Below are 16,564 nucleotides of genomic sequence, written 5' to 3' on the forward strand. Positions count from 1 at the left end.
AATGCTGCATCAACAGCCCCATCTCCACCCACCTCCAACTTCCAGACAGAAGCATCCAGATGCCCTGCCACTTTTCCACTCCAAAACCGTGTTGAAATCCCAAGCTTAAGAAAGCGCCCCCATAGCCAACGCCACAATCTTAGGATTCGGTTTATCCTTTCGAACCAGAACTACCAGAAGAATCAACGAGCCGTTCAAAGAAGTGCTAATGGGCCGAGCGAACAAGGGCTAACCTACCCTTCCGGTCTCTGTCAACGCGCATAACCTCCTTGCGGGGCGTACGCTCGACAAACTCATACTCGCGGTCGCCCTCGCGCTCATACTTGAGCATGCGGCGCTCTTCCTCGAGGAAACGGATTTCGTCGCGGATCTCGCGCTCGGAGCGCCGGTCGTCGCGGCGTACGAGTTGTCGGCCTTCGGGGAGGAAGGCTGTGGCCGGGCCGTGGATGGCGGCTGAGCGGTCGATTTCGACGTAGCGCTCGTGTTCGTGGATGGAGGGGGAGGGGGCGCGCTCTGAGGGGGCGTAGACGGTTGGCGCGTGGTGGGATGGGGCGTATATTACTTGGGGTGGGGGTTGTTGGTATACTGATTGTGGGGGTGGAGGAGGTGCGTGGACGACTGATGGCGGCGGAGGCTGGAATTCTTGAGGGGGTGGTGGTGGAGGTGCGATGACTGAGGCTGGTGGTGCAATGGAGGGTGGTGGCGGTGGGGCGTCCTCCACCTTCTCCTCGTAGACGTATGTGATTTTCTCTGCTCACGGTTAGAAAAGTGTTGTAAGGATATTGGCGGATACGTACCCTCTTTGTAGTTCTCGCTGATCTTGATGACCTCGTCAATGTGCTCTTTCTCGAGTGCTCGGGTAACAACGATGAAGTCGTCCTACTATAATCAGTGACATTCCAATAATGCGTGCAGATGGCATACCTCTTCTTCGTATGGGTAGCCCAAGTCGATAACGGCTTGCTTCTTGACCAGGCGCTTGGGGAGTCTCGTCTTGCCCTTCTTGCCCCAGGTGGCTCGGGAAGGCTGGATTTCCTCAAAGCTGGAGATGGAAGAGCTACGTGTCGACTTGGCTGCTACACTCTTGCTTCTTCGGACTCGGCTCTTCTCGCGGTGAACTTCAACTTCGCGGTAGTCTTCTCGTTCCCGGCCCCTTCCGCCACGGTCGTCGTATCGGATCTCTTCAAAGTCATCTTCCTCGTGGAAACGACGAGGTGGTGATCGGCGACGCTCGCGGATAGGAAGTGGAATGGGAACGTTGGCTGGTGGACGCCACTCGTGGTCTTCGTACCTCTCGTACCTCTCTACGTCGCCATAGCGTGGCAGGGGTTTGCGGTCAAAAGTGTCGAGAGATGATTGACGGCGCATGAACTGCGGCCGTGACGGCCTTGGCGGGCGAGGGGCTGGCCGGCGCTCGTTGATGTCGATATCGATGTTGATGTCCTTGTCGATGACGGACCTGCGGCGGTAGGGGGCAAGCGCTTGGTTGGCAATTTCAGAGGGAGTTGGCTCGTGGAACATCTCAGAGGGAGCGCGGCGATGGGGGCGGTCGAACCGATCTTCTTCGTGGTAGCGTTCTCTCTCCATGACAGCGGGGCCTCGGCGTGCGCGGTCTTCATGGAAATCGATGTCACGATGGCCTCCGGGGAAACGATCGTGCTCTTGGAAGCGGTAGTGATCGTAATCGTCGCGACCACCACGGCTGCTACCGCCAGCCACACTTCCGCCCGGTGGTGGCGGAGGAGGAGGTCCCCTTCGCATGCTCTCAAACCTGTCGCGATCCCATCGCTGGGGACCGCCACGAGGCGGCTCGTCAAAGCGGTCCAGATTGCCCGTTGAAGAGCGGTACGCCGACATATTGGGTAGTCAGGCGCGGCTCGTCGATGGGTGGTGATGTAGGAGTAGGGTGCGGGGCTGCCGGTTATGTGTCGGAAGATGTCACAAGAGAATAAGGTGTGCGCTAGGAAGCACGGCAACGGGAATGCGACAGACTGACGGCGGCGCAACAAGCGGACACACGAGAATATAAGTGTCTTGGATCCAAAGCCTGCCGGAGAATTGGTGGTGGGTGGGTGCGACCAACTTTAGATGCAGGATTCGCGACGGGCTTCGTCATCGGCGCTCGCGCATCATGCCAGGGCTGCATCTGGACTGGGCGCTAACCGGCGCCATGACTTGAGGGACGCACCCCTGGTGTTACATGGTTTCTCATTTGTCGCGGAGTTCCCCATGGTTCAGTTTCATGTGAATCAATGTGGACTCGGGCTGATGTTGGGCATTTTCCGCTGTCATGTGAGATCTCGACATCTTCTTCGCCATGATCGGGAGAGGAAATACTTGGTCTTGTTGCCCAAAGGGCCTTTGTAGACACCAGGCTATCCTTACCGTGAGTTCCTGGTCGTCGGCCGTATTGGATGGGATGCATGTCCGCAGAACGAAGTCTTGACAAGCGGTGACGTCAGGGCACGAGCTTGGAAGCGGACCGCGGCGCAGTTCACCGCCTAGCGCAGCCTCAGCCACGGCTGCTCACAGCGTTGCAACGCTGCGGCTTGGGCCTCAAAGGGAACAGAGGTTCCCAACGCTTTCGGCGAAACTTTTGGATGTTGGGTTGTCACAGCTGCCACGTTCTGGGGGCTTACAGACCGATGGTAGCGATACCCCGCAAAGAACGTGTGTACCAAGTTGATGGATCTGCTAACCCCACGGAAAAGCAATAATCGACGATGACGGATACTCTTCGGTGTCGTAATCTGGCCGTCTCTTTCGTTACCTCGTTTGGACAGGAGTCCGTAGTCTACATGATAGATGTACAGTTATGCTACAATCCGTCCAATCCCACTCAGCGCATTCTGTCGCTTATTTGGCTCCAACAGCTTCTTGGATCTTTTTGGTGACATACTCTAGATCAAATGGCCGCCCCTTGAGACCACCCATGACTTTACCCATGACGCTACCAAAACTCCTCTTGCCCTCCTCCAGTCTTTCGATCACGCTCTTGACTAACGCGTCCACCTCACTGTTCTCCACTAGCGGGATCTCCTGCGCATAGCCCTTCAGTACATCCAGGTGCGCCTGCTCTTTCTCGACCAGGTCCTCCCTCTTAGCATTTCGGAACTCTTCAATTGAGGCCGAAGAGGCTTTGATCTGCTTTTGAACGAGGGAGTAGAGGGCTCCGTCCGTTTCGATTGGCTTGGCAGTCTTTGATGCGTTGATGATCTCGGCTTGCAGGGCACGGATTGTGTTGAGTGCAGGCTTGTTCTTTGCGCGCATGGCCGTCTTGAGGTCGGATTGCAGGCGGGGGAGAACAACGTTTTCTGATGCGGAAGTAGACGAGTAGCGGACGCATAGAGAGCGGGCGGGAGTGAAGAGCTGCCTCTGCAGCATTGCTGTGCGGAATAATGACATGGTGATTGTTGCGTTGTAGTGTGGGAGTCGTGTGAGGTAGGAGCGATTACAACTAGAAGGAGCGACCACGGAAGATGTATTTGAAGTGCTGGATTGCGAATGTGTTGAGTAATGGAACGTCGTCAGCCAAACATGGAAAGTTGAAAGCACAAAAGTTTGGACTACCAACGCGCTCAGACGCGAACAGCTAGCATCCCTGCGCGCCAAGCATCTCTTTTGTTGTGGACCGCCGTCACTTTTGCAGCTTGTACCTGAGCCTCAGCGTCGCAATTGCGCCAGAGCACCTTTTTGATCTTTCTCTCGGCGCGCCTTTCTTAATTTTATTGCATCGACGCATCCGCGCGCAGCTCATGTGCACGCCATCTCACCGGCGCGTTCCCCCAACCTCCATCTGAAGCTCGCTCTCACCCGGGCCACGACCAGCGCATCCCTTCGACTCTACACGCAATCCATCATGGCCTTCCAGATGGCGCCTGCGACGCCGCAACGCCCCACCCCCGGCGCCTTCGTCAACACGCCCGCGCCCAACCGGCCGGGCTTCACACGAACTGGCTCCATGTCGCAACCACAGCCGCAGCAACAGCAAGCGCTGCCTGCACCGCCCGCCGAGAGCCCCATCGATCGCGCATCGCGGACCATAAACAGCATGCTGGATCGGGATAACAGGTTTCCCGCGCTAGAGGCGTACATTGGACGTGAGTAGTCAGGTATAGCGGCAGAATCTGGGTGAGATGCTAACAAGGTCGTGTAGAGGGCATCTCTGGCGAGTATGAGATCCCTAATAGCCCAGCCTGGGCGCCCTTTCAGAAGCTGCGGTCCTACAAACTCCCAGAAGCCGTCTTTGAGCAGGTGGACCACACGCAGATGTCGACGAGCATGGGCCTGTTCGCCGAAATCAACCACGCCTGGGTCGTCGTCGACAACCAGGTCTACCTCTGGGACTACACACATCCGAACCCCGAACTCGTCGGTTTCGAAGAGCAACCCAGCAACATCACATGCGTCAAGCTCGTCAAGCCGCGTCCCGGTGTCTTTGTTGGCACCATCGAATACCTCCTCGTAGTCGCGACCGTATCCGACATCTTCCTGATAGCGGTGGAATGCCAGCGAGGACCCGAAGGCGTTCATGGCATCACAATGTATCGAACGGGACTATCGACCTCGGTCAGGAAAATCAACGTGACTGCGATCGCCGGCTCGTCAACAACGGGGCGCATCTTCTTCGGCGACGGCCAGACCGAGGACGTATACGAGCTGAACTACCAGCAGGAAGACAAGTGGTTTTCCAGCAAGTGCAGCAAGACGAACCACGTAACGACCTCCATCGGCCTGCCCACGCTACCATTCTACGGACCTACGCGACAGGCTGGCATCCAGCAGATGGTGATTGACGATACCCGGAACGTCCTATACACGCTTTCTACCAACGGTACCATCAAGGTCTACTACATGCGCGCGCCCAACGTCTTGGAGAGCTCCCTCACCCGGACGCGAACACAAATCGAGACAATGTGCGGACACATTGTGCGGCCCACTGGTGTCCTGGACAAGATGCAGATTATCGGCCTGACACCCATCTCAAGCACAGAGGCGGACAACTTGTCTCTGATGGCCATCACATCCTCTGGCTGTAGGCTGTATTTGAGCACAACGTCTGGAGGACAGTGGAACTCGAACAGCACAAGCGCTCCTAACAGCATGCAGCTACGACACATCCGCTTCCCGCCCAACGACGGTCAGCCCTCGCAGCAGAGCAATTCGACTCAGGTACAGCCATACCAGGGTGGTACAGCGGTTGGATTCGAGTCGAGATACCTCAGAGAGACAACTGTCGCAACCCGTTACGCGCCCGGCGCCTTCTTCTCTTTCGTCCTCCTAGCGCCAAACGATCAGAACCACCACATGTTCGTCTCGGCTCCACACTCCGGATTGCTGGGCCAGCGCGAAACCACAGAGCCCCCGCGGTACACCGAAACTGGTGTGTTCACAGAACTCATGGGCAGAGTGCAGGATATCGGCCTGGTGTCAGAGCCCTTTTCAGCGAGGAATGAACCGCTCGGATTTGGCAACGAGCTTTCGACCCAGTTCGACAAACCCCTAAGTGAATACGCTATCATCACATCAGCCGGTATCGAAACCGTTCGACGGAGGAGGCTTGTCGATATCTTCGCTTCTATTGTGAAGAATGGGGGTCACGAGGGTGCTGAAGGCGACATCCGCAAGCTGGCGAAGCAGTACGGCCTGGCTGAGACTTCTGCTACCGCTCTGGCGGTTGCGTGCGGTCAAGGCTCAGACGTGGGACCCGATTCGCGAATTGCAAAGGTCACCGATCCCGAGGTCATTGACTTCGCTCGCAGGGTGTTCATCGAATTTGGCGGCAAAGCACATTTGACAGAGAGCGCAACCGTCGAAGGCTTAAGTGTGGAGAATGTCCGCGCTTCACCAAGACACGATGGTATCGCCATGTACGTGTCACGCATTATCCGTTCAATCTGGAACACCCCGATCATCACGGAGGCTGTCACTCCCACCGGGCCTGTTCTCACATCGACACATCCGATCACCAAGTTACAGGAAGTGCAACGCTCGTTGGCTCAACTTCAGGAGTTCCTTGAATCAAACAGATCCTTCATTGAAGGTCTGGCCGGTCCAGAGGCGCTTGGACGCGCATCGTCGCGACAAGAAGAGGTTGAGCTTCAGGGCGAGAACAGAGCGCTTACTAGCTTGTTGCAGATGATCAACAACATTGTTGAAGGCATATCTTTCGTTCTGGTACTCTTTGAGGAGCGCGTAGAAGACATCTTGGTTCTTCTGCCGGATCCTCAGTTACAGGGGAGAGTGCGTCAACTCACCTTCCAAGGCCTTTTCTCTGTCAAAGAGGGCAAAGAGCTTGCAAGGGAATTGGTCAAGGCTATAGTGAACCGTAACATCGCCAAGGGTTCTAACGTCGAATCTGTTGCTGAAGCCCTGCGGAGAAAGTGTGGCAGCTTCTGTAGCTCAGACGACGTCGTCATTTTCAAGGCACAGGAGAGTCTGAAGAAGGCCGCCGATTCTGGTGCGAATGCCGAACGTGGGCGCATCCTGCTCAATGACAGTCTGAGATTGTTCGAGCAAGTGGCGAAGAGTCTGAGTTACGAAAACCTGGCTGCTACAGTCAATCAGTACATTCAGCTCGAGTTCTATGCGGGTAAGTCTACCTAACATTCCATTCTTCGACACTACTAATATGTTGGTTAGGTGCTATTAGACTTGCTTTGAAGGTTGCGCAAGAGTGGGACCGCGGTAACAAAGCTCTGTCTTGGGTACGAGACAAGAGCGAACAGAACGTCGATCCGAATGACGCACGTCGAGAATACTTTGACAAGCGTGCCTCTTGCTACACATTGATCTGCAAAGTCATCGAAGCTGTAGACCACGCCTACAATACCCAGGGCCCTGTGCCCGACGGTGTCATCTCCCCGGTCACGCGTCGCAAGCATGAAGCGTATGAGCAAATCAACAACTCAGACGACGAGGTCTTCCAAAACTACCTGTACGACTGGTACATGCAGAACGGTTGGGCTGAGCGGTTGCTTGAAATCAATTCTCCTTTCGTTGTCGACTACCTGCGCCAAAGCTCGGAGACGAACCTCGCGCATGCGGACCTGTTGTGGCGCTACTACGCCCACTACAACGACTACCTCAGCGCTGCTGAGACACAATACCAGCTTGCTAAGAGCACCCTATCCTTGACACTGGAAAAGAGGATTGAGTATTTGTCGCGCGCAAAGGCGAATGCTTCGACGCGGATGAACGGTTTCGCAGAGAACGGAGTCCGCAACAGGCAGTCAAGACAGGAGCTTCTGCGAAACATCACCGACCACCTAGACATTGCCAACATTCAAGACGATGTGCTACAGAGGATCAAGGGTGACGAGCGTCTTTCCGGTAAGCGGAGAGAGGACGTCATCGCCCACCTCAACGGCCAGATCCACCCGCTTGACGAAGTAAGTTGTTGCAAAATTCTTTGGGGGTGACTTGACTAACGATGCGTTAGCTCTACCACGACTACGCCGACCAAGCAGCATACTACGATATATGTCTTTTGATATACCACGCCGCCGACTACCGCAGTGTGCCAGACATTCGGTCGACATGGACTAACCTCATCGACCAAACTCACCGGAACGCTCTCGCCGACCGACAGGGCGCGCCTTGGGAAATTGTTGCGTTGAAGGTCGAGGACCTTGGTCACCGAACCAACCTCAACGACAACGTCTTCCCCGTCAATATCGTCCTACAACTCCTCCTCCAGTACGACCTCGAGTTCTACGTACACGATGCCAATGCGCCGAATGCGCAGAACCTCGCGCTCAACAGCAATCTCACGTGGCCGATCGACGTTTTCCTCAAACTTAACGCGCCGTTCGAAAGCCTGGTTGCCACACTGGAAGCGCTGTGGTATGCGCAAGAACAGCCTTTCGCTGGCCGAAACCGCAAGCTGCTCGTTAAGTGGATTATCTACCTTGTGGAGCAATGGGGCGCAGTAAGCAGACGAACTGGCGCACTATTCGGCGGCCCTGAGAACGCCATTGGTTTAGCGGAGGTGATGCGCATCATCTTAAGCAGCGACGTTTTGGGGCGCGACATGGACGACCAGGCATGGATCCAACGTGCTCGGGATCTGAGTGCTGTTCTTGAAGAAGCTGCGCGCTGAGAAGTCATGGTCTGAGGTGGAAGTAGAAGGAGCCACGGATGAAGCGTTGTGAAGATATACAGAAAGCGATGATTGTGTATTTTGGGTTGTTTCTCTTCGTTAGCATTCTTGCAGCGCGAGGCGTTGAATAGGTTGCATGAGTATTGGGACGGTGACTGGCGTAAAAAGCATTTGAACCCATCTTGTAGGACATAAGACGAAGACGGAGCATAATCAAGGCTAGTGTATTCTTGAATGAAGTATTATAATGGAAGGACATTTGATAGGACCTGTGAGACGTTGTGAGGTTGAGCTTTGGGAACTAGCGATTTGTCGGACTTTAGGGTTCACGTTAACGCCGTATCGATACGCGTTCCCAAGCATCGTCACTCTGCGCATCTTCTCCAACACTTGTACCCGGACTCCATACTCCACATCTTACAGCTCCCACCGCGACAAACAAATACTTCCGACCGAATCGCCACGCCATGTAACCCATCTTCCATACCTCACGATCCTCCGTCCCAACCCCCACACAATGCCAATCTGCATCTCATGCCGCACCCCGGTGCGCACACTCTACACGACCTACTCCAAAGCCGACGACCGCGCCCTCGGCAAAGGCGTCCGCCTAACCCAATGCCCCGTATGCAAGAAATTCGCGGACAAATACGTCGAGCACGATTTCGTAGTCCTCTTCATCGACCTCGTGTTGATCAAAGCAGAGGTGTATCGGCACTTGCTGTTTAATCGGTTGGGGAAACATGAGGGACGGTTGGGGTTTGATGTACGTATTGCCGATCAACGTTGTCCGAGATGCTACTGTAGTGAGCAAAGGTATTTGGAAGACACAATAGTAGCTAACATGATTCCAGCGATCCATACTCCGCCTAGGCATCCTCCTCCTCCTCTTCGACGTCTACCTAACCTGGGCGCGCATCGAAAAACTGCCCCTCCCACCCACATCGCCCTACCACCCAACACCCTACTCCCCCTCCTCACCCGCCCTAAACACAACATCCACAAGCCCCCTCGTCGCACCCCACGACGGCATCACAAACGCCGTAGTCCTCCAAGCCCACCCACTAGGCCTCCAATACCTATTCTTCCTCTGCCTCGTCACCCTCTGCACACTAGCCTTCCACCTCCCCATCCGCCTCCTCTGCGCCTTCGACGCTGCGCGCCTCCCCAGCTCGACACTCCGCCGCTTGTGGCAGAGATGTATACCCAGTTTCGACTCCCCTACACCGCTATCGACTGCACTGCTGGTGAGCAGTTGCACGAAATTGTTTCCTATACTGCTTATTATATGGGACTACGATTTACCCAGCTCGGCTACGGCGGTGAGTTGGGCGGTTATCGTGAATAATATTGCGGCGCTGGAGATACTCATGGATTGTGGGTATGTGAGGGCGGGTGTGTTGGTGGGGATAGGGGCGGGGCTGAGGACGGCGGTTGGATGGGGGATTTTGAGGGCGGCGGGGTTGGGGACGGGGTGGGAGGGGTATTGGAGGGAGTGGACTGTTTTGGGGGGTGTTTGGGAGTGGGCAAGTGGTGCGGTCAGTGTTTCTTGAAGGCATATTGAGATTTGGGAAAGTTGGTTATGAGCGTTTTGTTTGGATGGAAAGCAATGATACCCCAATTGATATTTGTACAAATCGAGAAAGACTCCGTAGTACGCCCAAAAGCCAACTATACACATGCGCTCAAGTATTCGGCAATGCACTGCTCTCGTCGTCCTTTGTCGATGGCTTTCGATACGGGAGCCAGACAGGACGCAGTTGCTAGAGCAATATGCATCTCTCCAGCATATGCCCTACTGCTTCCTATATCTCGTCTTGTCCAAGCCACCCCAAGCCATCATTCCTTCAACGTGCAAATGCCTATTCCCCGCGCGTCTAGCATCCCCAGTCGAGCTCCGCTAACGCCCTCCATTGTATTCCGGTCGCAGACCGTTTCGTACAGGCGAGATAAGAGGATGAAGTTGTGCGAGGAAAGTAATCGCCCACATGATATACATGGCCGCGGCAGAGAGAACGAGTGTAGATCGCCAGACCCTGTCCGATGGAGTTAGCCCAATGTGTCTCTCTTGCTCCTTGCATCTCAAAATGCTCGTCTTAGCTCGCTGTCGTTGATGTTGATGTCCACATCCTCGCTCGTCTCATGCTCATTGCTGAAACGGACTCGTCTCCCATCGCCTGCGCCGCGCTTCTTGCACACTGCTAGCAGCTTCTCTCGCGCATTCTCATTCTCGTCGCGCAGACACGGCTTTGGGGGTGCGGGTGGTGATTTGGGTGGTGACTTGGTGCTGGACGAAGAGATGGTGGGAACATACGTTTGGTTCTCGCCTTTGGGAGCTAGGAACCAGGCGGCGCCGCAGAAGATGACGGTGACGATGAGGCCGATGATTGGTGCCCAGCTGTGGGTGTGTTAGTGGTTTTGTGGGTTGGAGAGCTTCGTTGAGCGGATCGCGGAACTGACCCGTTCGCCATTGTAGGTCGTGGTTTGGGAAGTGACGCGCGGGTGAGATGGTTTATGGGGGTTTGCGTGTGGCGGTGCGGCGGTCAGGTTTTGTTCGACCTTCGGGGATGGTGAAGTGCGTGTAGAGGGAGCGGATGTCGTGATGTGGAGATGGCTTCGCCGTGGTGTCGCGAGCTGCGAGCTTGCGATGACGCTACGGATCGTGCTTCCAGGCTTGGCGCGTCGTGATGGTGTCACGTGGGAATCCACATGGTTACCTGGAGTAGGCTCCGAGGTCCTGCAGTCTTTGTTTGAACATCAAGTCCTTCTAACTTTTCCTTGCGTCGCCTCCTTATCGCTGTAGCGATCATCTGGCATAGAAAACTCCTACGCGTGTTTCCAAGTCTCTCTTGCCGCCGTTGCGCGTTCTTGCCCGATCGAGCATGCCCAGCATGGAGATCGTTATGCTTCACAATATCGATGCGCCTCACTTCTTTTCATTTTACATTCCTGTCAGCCTCACTCTTCTCTCAAAAAGTATGGAGCACCTCCATGATCTCCTGATCTTGTCTGATGTCTCAGGGTTTCCATGTCTATAAGGTCTCTCGTACTCCTACCTACGAGCACTCCTCTCCCTTTCTTCCTTGCTTTACTTTCTCATCAGTTTGCTTTGCAAGCTTGGCCAAAAATCTGACTGGAGGCCTTAACGGGAATCTGGACCTTCTGGATCACTTCAGGCTATATTTCCTTGAGCCTTTCCCTGGCCCTGGGCGATACTATCCTGGACAGAGGACCTGCGGCTTCGGTCACAGTCCAACTAAGGCACGATGAACGCCTAGGGCAGGCGTTGGGAGAGCTTACTTGGGCCTCCATGTTGAGTATTCATGAGCCACACTGAGACTCGGAAGGTTGAAATGGATGTTCGATTCCGGTCAACATCCAGGATACTCAGCCTTGCCTCGGCTACTTAGCCATGGTACCTGCATCCGACAGCCTTGTCCACAAAACCGTACATCGGGACACTGGAAACTCCCCACGTTCCGCATATCGGAGCTGTATACATTCAGGGCTACAAATACGTCTTCCCTTGTATCGAGTCATTCGACGTGGTGGTCACAAACTTAGCGTACAGAAGCGATAACGCGGTGTGACATGGAATGCATGTGGCTGTCGGCGTCTGCATGACCGTCCAGGAAGGTTTCCAGGGGCGGCTCACATCAATGTTGCAAAGGCGAAGGGCAATTGCGCACCCTCACATCTGGGGCAGGTTCCCTTTCACCCATGCAATTGCTGGTTTGCGATTTCTGGACCTCAAGATGACGAGATCCGGAGAACGCATCGGCAATGTTCGGCCCCTCGTTTGTAGCCGACCCCAGGTATCGGCATCGCATGCTACAGGATAGATAAGATACACAGCTTCATGCATAGCACCAGGGTACGGTGCTAGACTTTTGAGCGTCCAATACCATCAAGGTTGCTTCCAACCAGCCCATGGGATTGGACACTCGTTTTCACAAGAATGTAGAGATGGCCTATCCTTTCACCGCTTGTTTGGCGAGGGGATGCCTCGTCGTTCCCAGATGCTTCGCAAAGAGGATTCGAGTCTTTATCGCGGTTCTTTCGAGTATGCGTGCGGAGCCGCAAAAAAGTTGTACGATAATGAGCGACTGCTTCACTCGACTCTCGTCATTACTGGCTCGGGTAACATCCAGACACTGCGAACCTTATTCTGCATACGATCATTATGCTCTATTGGCCTGATCTGCAGATACCCTAGTCAGCTTTGGTTCATCATCTTGGCGAAATGCGGCCGGTCATCGCCCAGCCGAGATGAGTATTTTGGGCTCACTCGAAGTGAAGCGATGAATGACAGGGTCGAGTACAGCTTCTCTGCACGAAGCTCCATAGCCGTGCGTAACCTCGTACAGTACTTCTATAGCCTCGTTGACAAGGCATCAAATCAATGGGAATAGACAGGTGGTTTCGAGGGCATGGTCTAAGCGCTCAGCGTTACAGTGGATGAGTGGTACATGTACGACAACAGTGCTACCATCTTCGTAGGACATTGGCGAATTGATCGACGCCACATGCCTGTAATCGAAAGTTGTTCGGAAGTCTTTCAATCGCCGATTCTTTTGCAAGGGCTGTATAGCCAGCCCGATTTGAGGACGGGAGGCCCATTTTGAGCCACAGGACACCGGGCATAATATCTACCTGTGCCTTGCTTTTTTTCGAGGCACACAACGCAATTTGACCACGATTTTACCTGCGCTGGCTGAATTACTTCACTTACTTGCTAGCTTCCCAAACTTTCGGTCCTCTAGTCTGGTGATCCAACCGGCTTTATTATTCGCGCATGCCTTCGACTGATACCGTACAACAATCTTCTTCATAAATACCGAGACGGTTTCCTGTTTTAGCCATCAGTGTTTCCCCCAAAGCTATAGCTTTACGAGATGGAATTTGATGAGATAGTATTTGTTGAGCATCCAACCTCGATGCCAATCCTTTCGTCTTCCCGACCGCTTCCGGAACCCAGACCAAACGGCAAACAAGCAAATCTCAATCCGTATCAACAAGAGGCCCGTTCTGCCGTAGAGATGCCTTCCTCTCCAGTCGAACACGGCTCTTCCGAACGCAATCTTCCATCCATACCAATAGAGGAGGACATGAAAGAACGGATGACTGAGAGTGGGTCATCACGGCAACGCCAGGGCTCAGATTGGTCTCTCAGTTCGGACACACGAAGTGAAGATATGACGAAGCACGAAGAAAGCAGTCTGGGGGCGTCTACTGCAGGACAAGCTGCTCCATTTCCACCACCACCACCACCACCGCCGCCACCGCCGGTTGATTGTCACTTTGGCCCCGGAGGATTCAATTCTCAGATCCCTCATCCAGTAAGTTCGAAACCATTCCAGAGAACGAGAACTTGATCTGACTGTGTACTTTAGCCGCCTCCTCCTCCACCTCCTGTATGCAATCTACCACATACCCTTTGTGGGATGCTCGTAAGCTGACAATAGCAGCCTCCACCTCCACCAGGATTACCAGACTTCATGAACGCTCCGATGATGACCTCAGCACTTCCTCCCCCAGTATGTTCAGAACGCGGTCAGATCAATGCATTGCTGATCAATACTAGCCCCCGCCCCCGCCACCCGGTCCTCCGCCCGCATTGACCATGAACCCATGCAGTGTAGGAGAGGAAGTGTACACCCCGAACCAGTTCATCCAAAAGCAGTACTCCAACGAGTCCATCTCCGACTTCGCCAGCCGTGTAATTCGCATCGGGCCATTCAGACGCAATGTCTTCATGACACTTCATCCGGCTAGTGCGGCAGACTACAAAGAGTACGAGTGGCTTATCAAGTACGGAAGCTCTGAAATTTGGTACGAGAAGCCTACCAAAGCGCTTCTCAGGAGTGTCAAGACGCTCGAGGCAAATCGACGCGCACCGGGTGAACTACTCCCTCTACACAATGCCAGACCAGTGAGTCTTGAAACGCCCAAAGTGTGGGCTTCGGCGGCCATGACGACACCGACCGACGACGACATATTTGAGTGTGTTGCTGATCATCCCATGGATGATGGCTACGACACCGGGACATGTCACCAATGTACTGAGGCCAAGTCAGAAGCACTTGAAAGCACACCTCTCGTCTACTGTCTAGTGTTCAGTACCTGCCAAGCAGCCGATCCTTTCATTCACGGCGCCCACTTCAATGGCCGCCAGATCTACAAGCTTGTCAAGTGTGGTAGCCGCGAGGCTGCAGTTGCAGAGACTTTTTACGCCGCTGGTGTCAACGGATGGAGTCTAGCTTTTAGCTGCATCATGAAGCTAGGCGACGACTTCGAAGAGAGATGCGGTACGGCCAAAAAGGTCAACGTGCTATGGATGCTGGCTGAAGAGGAGGCAGACGAAAAGATCGTCAAGATATTCTACTAACGTACAAAAAAAGCGCAGTGTTTTCGGGTCGTATTTGCTTTCCATTCATATCCCTGATATTTCCAAAACGATATTTTCTGTATTCCAAAAGCGACATCTCTCCCCTCTCCAACGGTAGCGCCTTTGCGCATGTCAACATCGCCCGGTCATTCCTCAACATAGACCGGTGGACACGTCCAGCCCCTTCGGAAGGAACGCATCGAGACCTGTACCACGTCGACGCATACCACGAGAACACATGTGCAGCCCACCGATATATGCGGCCCAAAACCAGTCGCATATGCCATGTGTTACACTGGTTCCCTCAACCAGTCTGTTGTGCAGTCTGTACACCCTCGCTGCCTTACTACCGATATTGTCGAGTCGCTCAAGAAGCCCGACAAAGCTCTTCAGATGCTGTTTACGGTAGATTGCAGTGGCATGTCCTCCAATCAGCGGTGTCCACGAAAACGGACGTGTCGTACGAGGCTTTACCCCTCACATCGCTTTCCTTGCGTTTCTATTGTTGTTTGGGTGTTGAGATAACGTCTGTTCGCTGGCATGTTTGTGCTGTGTTTTTTGTGTGTTATTTTGGCGTTGGGATACGTATGAAGGCTACAGGATAACGATTATGACCGGCGGTTGGTATATGATACAGGGCTGTTTCGGGTGTGGCGTTACGGTAGACATACGCTTTGGGATCGGTATTGCGGGAATGGTGCGTCCAATGCTGGTGGAGCACATGGCGCTTGGGTATAACGACGCTACTGTACTGTATCATTAGGTCAAATTGGGCGGATGGGTGTACGACTAGTGTGCTTTTCGAATGCTAACTATGACTAAATCACTCTCGTGTGTCCATTCCTAAGTGAAGTGACGTATTGTGTAGTTTCATGTTTAGTGGATAAGATTGAGTCGAGCAGAGCCTTTCCTCTCTATCATGTCTCGTCTCTTCGCCTGGTTTACATCCGGTGAGAAAGCCTTAGTGTTCACCCATCGCTAATCGACTATAGCGCACTACGTACTTGGTACCACCGCTGTTCCTCTTCTACACTAAAGATTGCAGTGCAGCGCCCGTGTCCGACGTGGCAACGGTACACGACCCAAACTCCCGGGTATACCGAGTGACTGCTGGGTACAATTATCGCCACAGCATTGGGTGTTCCCCGCGAGTGTTTCACGGTTCTACAACTTCTTCTTCGTCACTGGCTCCAATCCTCGATGTTGCCTCGCAATCATCTGATCAAGCCTCGCATAGCAATCTAGCGACATGAAAATACCTAATCGCGTTAGCTTACATTGCCTTCAAACAACTTCCATGAAGAGTTCAATGGAAACTAAAACGTACCAGCAGCCAGATACCCTCCATACATACCACCCAGCCCCTGCGCGCCCCTCTGCACCGACGTCAACTCCTCCCAACTCAGCATCTCCGCGAGACAAACCAACGTCGTCAAGCTCGTCTCTAGACCGAAGACTAGCAGAGCGAGAGGAATACGTGGATCGTTACGCAGCAAGGCAGGAATGGCCCAGAGAGTCAGGGGGAGATGGTAGACAAGTTCAAGGAAGGTCAGGACGGGGAACCAGGCTGGGGCGTTGTAGAAGAAGCGGTCGCCGTATGTGGATATGTACCAGTCGCGGAGCGAAGACATCCAAAGGGGCTTTATTTGGATTGGGTAGTAGGCTGTCAAGTCGAAGGCTGTTGTTCAGTTAGTATTGGTCAGTCCATGAATGCGGTGGTGTGATGTATCAAGTCCGGAAGCATCGGAACGACTGATAGAGAAGATCATTCAAAAGATCAGGTCATCGTATGTGTAATCTTGCTATGCTATTGCAGCATGGCAGAGCCTCCAGCCTTACTATGCCTTCTCGGTACGTACCTAGCATTACGGGCAGGTGCACGAGGAAAAAGATGAGGTAGATAAGATCGCGCTTCCGCTGGAATATTGAGACCGCCATGTTTGTATGAGCCGATGATCGATGTCTAGCAGCGTGGGTTGAAGTTGGTCGTTGTCGTAAAGTCACGTTTGTTGGCAAGCGCGTCGCACGCGTTTTCGCGCGTGGGGCATCCACGGCCCTTTCCCCATACCTATGGG

At 53.8% G+C, this 16,564-nt stretch overlaps 7 protein-coding genes across 7 annotated transcripts; 3 read left to right on the forward strand and 4 right to left on the reverse strand.

Annotated features, from left to right (window-relative positions):
* Nucleotides 1-205: 205 nt before the first annotated feature.
* J4E90_010016 (uncharacterized protein) lies at nucleotides 206-1,857 on the reverse strand (the record flags this gene model as incomplete). The annotated part of the gene is made up of 3 exons (XM_051439532.1): nucleotides 206-750; nucleotides 798-879; nucleotides 925-1,857. The coding sequence occupies 3 exons, from the start codon at nucleotides 1,855-1,857 to the stop codon at nucleotides 206-208; spliced, it is 1,560 nt and encodes a 519-aa protein (XP_051286749.1).
* Nucleotides 1,858-2,856: 999 nt separating this feature from the next.
* Nucleotides 2,857-3,405, reverse strand: AIM41 (Altered inheritance of mitochondria protein 41 mitochondrial; the record flags this gene model as incomplete). Its single annotated transcript, XM_051439533.1, has 1 exon — nucleotides 2,857-3,405. The coding sequence occupies one exon, from the start codon at nucleotides 3,403-3,405 to the stop codon at nucleotides 2,857-2,859; it is 549 nt and encodes a 182-aa protein (XP_051286750.1).
* A 454-nt stretch (nucleotides 3,406-3,859) lies between these two features.
* J4E90_010018 (uncharacterized protein) lies at nucleotides 3,860-8,101 on the forward strand (the record flags this gene model as incomplete). Its single annotated transcript, XM_051439534.1, has 4 exons — nucleotides 3,860-4,100; nucleotides 4,157-6,592; nucleotides 6,643-7,391; nucleotides 7,442-8,101. The coding sequence occupies 4 exons, from the start codon at nucleotides 3,860-3,862 to the stop codon at nucleotides 8,099-8,101; spliced, it is 4,086 nt and encodes a 1,361-aa protein (XP_051286751.1).
* A 517-nt stretch (nucleotides 8,102-8,618) lies between these two features.
* J4E90_010019 (uncharacterized protein) lies at nucleotides 8,619-9,449 on the forward strand (the record flags this gene model as incomplete). The annotated part of the gene is made up of 3 exons (XM_051439535.1): nucleotides 8,619-8,867; nucleotides 8,956-9,348; nucleotides 9,411-9,449. 3 exons carry the CDS (start codon nucleotides 8,619-8,621, stop codon nucleotides 9,447-9,449), a joined length of 681 nt encoding a protein of 226 aa, XP_051286752.1.
* A 552-nt stretch (nucleotides 9,450-10,001) lies between these two features.
* J4E90_010020 (uncharacterized protein) lies at nucleotides 10,002-10,572 on the reverse strand (the record flags this gene model as incomplete). Its single annotated transcript, XM_051439536.1, has 3 exons — nucleotides 10,002-10,137; nucleotides 10,416-10,499; nucleotides 10,562-10,572. 3 exons carry the CDS (start codon nucleotides 10,570-10,572, stop codon nucleotides 10,002-10,004), a joined length of 231 nt encoding a protein of 76 aa, XP_051286753.1.
* A 3,152-nt stretch (nucleotides 10,573-13,724) lies between these two features.
* J4E90_010021 (uncharacterized protein) lies at nucleotides 13,725-14,489 on the forward strand (the record flags this gene model as incomplete). Its single annotated transcript, XM_051439537.1, has 1 exon — nucleotides 13,725-14,489. The coding sequence occupies one exon, from the start codon at nucleotides 13,725-13,727 to the stop codon at nucleotides 14,487-14,489; it is 765 nt and encodes a 254-aa protein (XP_051286754.1).
* A 1,164-nt stretch (nucleotides 14,490-15,653) lies between these two features.
* On the reverse strand, nucleotides 15,654-16,427 carry J4E90_010022 (uncharacterized protein; the record flags this gene model as incomplete). Its single annotated transcript, XM_051439538.1, has 3 exons — nucleotides 15,654-15,748; nucleotides 15,817-16,167; nucleotides 16,349-16,427. 3 exons carry the CDS (start codon nucleotides 16,425-16,427, stop codon nucleotides 15,654-15,656), a joined length of 525 nt encoding a protein of 174 aa, XP_051286755.1.
* Nucleotides 16,428-16,564: the final 137 nt, after the last annotated feature.

Source organism: Alternaria incomplexa, assembly GCF_024043165.1.
Source record: "Alternaria incomplexa strain BMP 0042 chromosome Unknown scaffold_18, whole genome shotgun sequence".
Lineage (NCBI taxonomy): Eukaryota > Fungi > Ascomycota > Dothideomycetes > Pleosporales > Pleosporaceae > Alternaria > Alternaria incomplexa.